The sequence below is a fragment of the Eucalyptus grandis genome, chromosome 11 (genome assembly GCF_016545825.1).
Source record: "Eucalyptus grandis isolate ANBG69807.140 chromosome 11, ASM1654582v1, whole genome shotgun sequence".
In the NCBI taxonomy this organism is placed as follows: Eukaryota; Viridiplantae; Streptophyta; class Magnoliopsida; order Myrtales; family Myrtaceae; genus Eucalyptus; species Eucalyptus grandis.
In genome coordinates this window covers 26,495,262-26,502,592 of record NC_052622.1, presented here as the reverse complement: position 1 = coordinate 26,502,592, position 7,331 = coordinate 26,495,262, and the positions used below count along the sequence as shown (strand labels likewise).

Genomic DNA, 7,331 nt, shown 5'->3' with positions numbered 1-7,331 from the left:
TCTGAAGATAATTCATAGCTTGAACAATTTTTCGTGACCACCAAAACTGCCCACATCATTATCCTTGTATTAATGCTAGGGTCTCTAACACTATTAATTAATGGGCTAGGCTTGTTCGCAACGTAAGCAAAAATAGTTAGGTGATCCTATTTATTGTTCCTTGCGATGTTCCTTATCTCTAACACTATTAATTAATCATATTATAGAACGATCGTACATGTCATAAAATATGGAAAAGAATTGTGAGTTTGTTCCGCACATGAGCTTTGAGATTTCATATCCAAAGAATTCCAACTTACTCTTCCACCAATGACCGCATTGTATTATCTTTAATATCCCAAGACCTACTAAAATAACGCTGAAGAAACTATAACGATTAAGAAACAAAATCTACAGACTTACTTATTAAGTCGTAATCAGTTGAAAAACTATACCTTGACAACAATGTCAACTACTTCATGAACTCGGAGTTACTCAGTTTTGAAGCAATTAATTAGGCCGTCTATCATGAGCCTTGAAGTCTCCAACGCAATTCTTCCCAGGACTTTCTTGCTTGATCATGGTCGTATTCAATGAAAGACATTATCATTTCCATGACACATCTCCTCTTACCTTGAAAATTTCTATGGAGAATAGATCATGTCAGGTGTGAGGACTTAAGAGTTTTCTCTCATGGAGTGATTAGAAGAAACCAATTTGTCGAAATGCTCGCTTGCACACTTGAATCGATAGAACTACATTTGTGTCATGCATGACATCAAATGTTACTCAGCCCTTGATAAGCAAATATGTGGTCTCTTTTCATGGGTTGATCAAGGGTGAAATCTAAGATAGACGAGAAAAGAAAAAAAAAACTCTTTAATATCAATGAGAAAATTTAGATGGTGAGAAGATAATATATAGATTGAGTCTGTAGATGAGATAGTGGACAGAACCAATCATAGGGTTGATACTAAATAATTATTGTATTTTTTCGTAGGACCTAGCACGGGTTTCACGAACTCCCGAAAATCAATCAGCATAACCTATTAAATACTTGTCGGGGGAACTTCTGGTAAAATTAAGATGAGACCTAATACTTGACCTAAATTTTGCTGATGATGAACACATGATGTTTCACCCGAACATTAGAGTATAAATTGATCATGCGATGATGGGTGCGTTTGGGAACTATTTTTGGGGAAAGTCCTTGGGAAAATGCAAAGACCTTTGAGTTAAAGGTGTTTTCAAAATGCAACCGTGTTTGGTAAATTGTACTTTGAAAAACTCTTTGTGAAGTACTTTGAACAAGATAAAGGAAAAAGAAAACCAAGGCGGCGAAAGATAAAGAGTCAGGCAGGCAGACTTATTTCGTGGATATTTATATTAGTTTAGGCTGTTACACCATCAAAAGTTCTTTTGGTGTCGTGCATCGGAGTTTTGGGTGGTGTTGGACTTTTGCTATTAATGTTCAGTTGTGGAAACTTTGGCTCTCTTCTATCGGTGACACACACACCGCCCAACCATGCGATGAATAAAGCCACCTTCCTTCTCTCTCTCTCTCTCTCTCTCTCTCTCTCTCTCTCTCTCGTTTAAGCTTTTTAAAGGGAGCAGCTCTCTCGCTCCTCACTTCTCTTGTATAAAATGATCACAGATGTTCAGTTCGGCCACCAACACTGCGAAGTCCATGGTGTAATTTCGAGCATAGGCGGTCCATATTCCGGCCTCAACTTAACCGGCATCGTAAGACCCTCACCAATCGCTCGCAATGTTGAACTAGAAGAGCCATATCCTCTCCCTTTAGGCTGGCAAAAGTTCCTTGATCTCAAGGTATAGCACAACCCCTCAGCCCATTACAAGTCGTTTCTTTGCTACTTCCTGCTCCGGGTTTCCTATGAGGTCTACTTTTACTGGAGAAAATTGTGTTACACCATCACCATTTGATCGTGATATAGATATAGATATTCAATTATCATAACTAGTTCATCCCCACATGCCTGAGTTGAAAATTGTTCTCTTGATGGACGTAAACCCTACGCAAATTATTGTTTGATAAATATCTTTGATACTGGGTTGTCAATGGAGATTTCGGTTTTCATAATTGTATCAGTAATCTTTCTACAAGATTGTATTGGATATACATGAGTCAATCGCTTTCTTGGGGTATGTACATGCCAGACAGGAGAGATTTATTACACAAAGGCTAGAGAGGATATGAGTTGCCGTGCCGCCGGCAGTGGAGCCGAACTTGACTTGAAGCTCAACCTTTCCCCTCCAATGGTAAACCCTATCATGGAGTCTTCAACTGAGTCCTTAACCGTGTCGCCGTCTTCAAGCTCGTGCCTGTCGCTGGAGGTGAGCTCGGACGAGTTTTCATCACTCGCCTGCTCTAGCGATAACAGCCCAGCAGTCATGCCGATGATGCTAGTCGGGTGTCAGCGGTGCCTCATGTACGTGATGATCTCAGAGGAAGGATACATCGAATGCCCCAAGTGCAAGAGCACTGTTTTGCTCGATATCTTGCATGGTAAACCAAAGGTTCTGGATTACCCCAAGTTCGATAAAAAGGCATCTTGAAGGTTCACATGACGCTAAGGAGAGAAAAGAAGAAGCAAAATCATACAAAAACACGTCTTGAATGACGTTCTTAGTTACTTCTTAGTAGGAGTATGAATGGTCTTCATACTATCTTCTATGTTCTCTCTCTTCCCTTTGGATAAACGGTACACCCTGGGATCGATTGATAAAAAACAGAGAGCAAATGGGAGTATGCTTCCTCTGAATAAAACCATATTTTATATATATTTTCTTATTTTTCTTCTGTTCTTTTGGGATTATCATAAGATTGATCATAAGGCTAAATATTCCTTGATTTTTTGCTTACCAATTTTTATTGGGAAGTGCTGTTTGTGTGAGTAGTGTCGTTAGAGAAGGCAAGAAGCCTTGTTGCTGGCATCAACTATTCTAAATATGCAAGAATTTGACGTCAGGCTACCATCTTGATTAATCAAGTTGCTAACCCACAACGCATCAATCAGTATATACTCTCATAATTCCTTGGTAGTCAGGGGATATTGTGCTACTGTTTCCGAGACAAGATTTTGGTTTGTTGAATTAATAAATCTATGGTTGTCGGGCTTGAATTTTAGAGAACAAGCTTATTTGTGCGGTTTATACATATATGTCACATACAAGTTCAATCTCCATCTTTTCAAGTGCTTGCGACACAATGCTAACCATTGTAAGATACGATGCACATGAATCCCATGTAGACAGATCCAAATCAAGCTGAGGAAAAGAAACGTTGGAGAGAGAGAGAGAGAGAGAGAGAGAGAGAGGGAGAGAGGGTGATCATTTAGAGGCGTGATCAACGAGGTTGCTTGTGGATGAAGCGTGAAACTGGAATTGTGGGGTGAGTGCTGTTTTCTCAATCATCACGGTCACGAGCAAATGATATGACCGGCCCACGGGAAGCCTGCCTCGTGCACTTGAGAGAATGATTGGGGCCTCGTCCTCAAATTGATGGGCCTATCTCCCTATTCATTCACTCGAAAGCAAGAGAGAGGGCTTGACCGCCCGGAGTGATATTTATTTTATTTTTTTTACTCACTTAGCTCCGCTAAATAAGGAACACCCGTGCTAATTCGCGTCAGAAATTGCCATCGTTCTCCACATTATTGCTTGCCAACGACAGGGCTCGCTCATCGTTGCCTCCAGCTTTGTGCAAGCTTCTTTGACCTAACTTTGCATTTGCCCGCGTGGTTGTTCGCGCCGTGCGTTCTGTTGTTCTTTTCTCCCGACCAGTTATTGAGCTCCCAAAATATGCAAGTGCTGTCTCGATGGACAAACCCTACTGGATGTCGTCACCTCCTCGATCGACCCGACGGTGGAAGAAGGTGCCCACTTTGCATTCAAGAATATGGAGTAGCTTCTAAAAACAATAACGGAGGATGTAGAGGAGCCTTAGCTTCGACGATGGCGGTGTGGCATGAGTGTATCTTCGAAGAAATTATCTCTAGAGTTTCAAGCATTCAATTGTGGTTTCCAAAGAGGAGACGAAAACAGGAGGATGAAAAAAAGAGACTAGAAACCTTCTTCGAAGCTTTGTTTCTTCGGATTTGGTCCACGCCGCGTTCTTAATTCCCTCGTCTCTTAATCATTAAACGAAGTCATCGCGCCAGCAATCACGGTTTGCACGAGGGACGATGGGCCCCACTTTAACAACCTTTGTACACCACTGGAAGATTCCTAATGCTACAGCATATTGCCGTTCCATTTGCCGATTTTATTTAATTCCGCCTTGTCAAATGCAACACAGCGCTGTAAATATAATTTTTTTTTTAAAAAAAATACCACATTAGAAAATGTTTCGCAGCGTCTAGTGCTCAATTACACTAAAGTATCTATAACGTCCCATGGTACATTATTGTACCATATAGAATTCAACGTTATTTGGGGACGCATGATAACAATTATGTTTCTTTATCTTTTTTATTTTTTTGTTCTTGAAAACAGGTTCGAAATAGAAATCTATTTGATAACACAATTTTATTTTTCTATTTCAAAAATAAACTTTTAGTCAGAAATAAGCGTGGAACATAAATAAAAAATTAAACTTTTTTACTAATTTATTTTTTGAACAAAATGAAAAATAAAAACTTTCTCATCACTTACCCTCTCTACTAATGGCCTGCCCACCACTCTCCATCCACCTCCCGCCATCCGTCACCAGTCACGTTGCCCGCCTACCACCACCTACTTGAGAAAGAGAAATTTCGTATCGTTATTTATCATATTTTTACTCCAAGAAAAGAAATTTTGTATCGTTATTAAATACGTATTTTTACTTAGAAATTTGTTTAGGGAATAGAAATTATAAAATTAATTTTTGGCCAGAAATTGATTTTTGAAACAGAATAGTTATTAGTCATGCCCTTAATCTCTGAGTATTGTAGTCTAGGTATCCCGCTTTCAAGTCCACCTTATATTACTATAAATGTATTGCAACTATGAGTTTGCTAAAAGCTGTATTCATAGTACTTTTAATTCATGCTTTAAAGCTGAGTCATCTCGAATCTTGGAGGGATGGCTAGCCAAAAGCTATTGCAATGCTGATTCAGAATGCTCGCTGAATTAATTTATGAGAATTACGTCGTCCCTTTTTAAAAAGATAAGTCATTGTGGAGAAATTATACTAACCATTTTCTTCACGCATCAAATCGCAAAACGTAGCAGGGGAATGCTCCTAAGCGATTTAAGCTCATGTAGATTGGCTTCTCATGTTGGGTGATGGTTGAATTGAGGGCCATCCAAGCTTCTGTCTCGAAAGGTGACTTATAGTAAATAGCCGTTACTAGCGCGGGGAAAGAAGAGAAAATAACACAGCTAGCTCAGAGAACAAATTACAGGTCGCCGGTGCCGCCGCCTAGCGTGGTGGTGAACAGGGTGGTGAAGGAGGAGGATGCATCTCTGATAGAGGCCCGCATGAGGGGAGGCAGGGAGGATAGTCGGTTGACAGTGGTGGTGACGATACTAAGGAGGTCGAGGAGCAGGGAGATGCTGAAGAGGGCAAAGCTAGGGTTTAGGGTGAGTAACAGATGTGTTGAAGTATGATCCATACTCCTCATTAACAAGATGGCATGACACTCTAGCTCCATGTCCTTAGTCTCGATTTTTCTTTTTTGCTTTTCCTCTCTAAATCTTTGTGATTGTGTGTCAAATCATGACAAGATAGTGTACCTAATTTCACTTAAACGGGTTTCAATTTGATTTCGGGTTTATAATCTAAACCGAACAACGAACATTTCAATACCCATTTGTTTAACTATTACCCTTACATGAAGAAGACCCAGCCCAAAAAGACCCAAAATTTGGGGTTGTGACGAGTCGGTCCGGGCATTCTTAACACATGCAGTTATGCAGACACATAAATATATACAATTCAGTTTTGATGGTTTTTGCTTGGTTATTATTTTCTAAATTACTCTAATTTATATCCAATTACTTAATTATTAAGAGTGTGATAAGCGATGTAGATGACATATGAAATCTTTTCTTAATTGCTTAAGACATAGTTCTAGAACATTGTCTGCTTAAGACCCAAGAAAATTCCGAACACGAATGTTTGTTTCTTCGAAACTAGGCGGTGCTGCCAAATTGCCTGATCTTGACTCTTGAGAAAACCTTCTTCGAAGCTTGCTTCTTTGATTCGGTCCAAGTCGCTTTCACACTTTCCTCGTCTCTTATATATTAAGAAAAAAAAAGGTGGAAAATCAAGAAATTGACTACGTGACCAAACGAAATAAAGGAGATAATGAATATATAAATAAACAAAATTTCCACGTCACATCGACCCCGCCATTATATGGAATCAAGTGGTTGAACGTGAACTTCAACCACCTTAATTTATCAATTTCAATGTCTTGACCTATTCGGGTGACGTCATCAATGTTGATTTTGATTGGGTCTTTCTTAAATTCATATTTTTCTTTTCTGTTGTCTTGTGGTTGACAGATGACTAGAGAGCCACCTTAATCGCTTCGAACTATGTTCCAACGAACTCGTGGAGGAACCTCCCTTTTTGCTCAGTCGATGAGGATTGGTTACGGGAAAGGAGAAAGTAAAACGTGGACGAACTCTCATTAGAAATTTCTTTCTTTAAGAGAAATCATTGTCGATTGGTGGATCAAATTGTCGACCTAACCCAACCACTACATCGGTTTATACCCAGAGACGTTGACCATATAGACTACTACGGGGAAATTCAAGAGCTTAGCATCCTCGACATTCAATTTGGTTTTTGAACTTCAATTTTAGTTAGCCCTTGAAATCTCATGATGTAAGCAAATAATTAGTTATGATCCATTTGGTCCTATTCGAAAACTTAGTTGAGCACCATCAGAAAAAATGAAGAGAAAGAAAGAGAGGAGGCGGGGAGAGGAAGAAGCCGTCCCTTCTTCATCCACTGGCCGGCAAACCTTGCCAATCTTGGCGAGGGGAGCCGGCCCTTAGATAGCCATCGAGCAATTGTAAGTCAACCCTCGCATGGTATTGGCGAACATTGGCACAACAACAGGAGAGCGCTTACCTCGCCCAATTCGGCAAAGGGGTCTAGAACTCCCGCATTGAAACCTTGGCAACCGATGCACAAAGTCCTATCGGCAAATGAGGATTCAAGAACCAAATTGATTAGAATGACTAAATTGATCGAGGGTACAAGAACCAAAATTTAAATAAAATTAAAGTTCATAAATCAAATTAAATATTAATTGAGAGTAAATGTATTAATTTTTCACGTTGCCCTAACTATATTGCAATATGTTGATAACTGTGATTAGTATTCTAATTTCCCT

At 39.6% G+C, this 7,331-nt stretch overlaps 1 protein-coding gene across 1 annotated transcript; it reads left to right on the top strand.

Annotated features, from left to right (window-relative positions):
• Window positions 1–1,479: 1,479 nt before the first annotated feature.
• Window positions 1,480–2,841, top strand: LOC104426066. The gene is made up of 2 exons (XM_010039001.3): window positions 1,480–1,809; window positions 2,158–2,841. Exons 1-2 carry the CDS (start codon window positions 1,624–1,626, stop codon window positions 2,554–2,556), a joined length of 585 nt encoding a protein of 194 aa, XP_010037303.2. The 5' UTR covers window positions 1,480–1,623; the 3' UTR covers window positions 2,557–2,841.
• The last annotated feature ends 4,490 nt before the right edge of the window (window positions 2,842–7,331 follow it).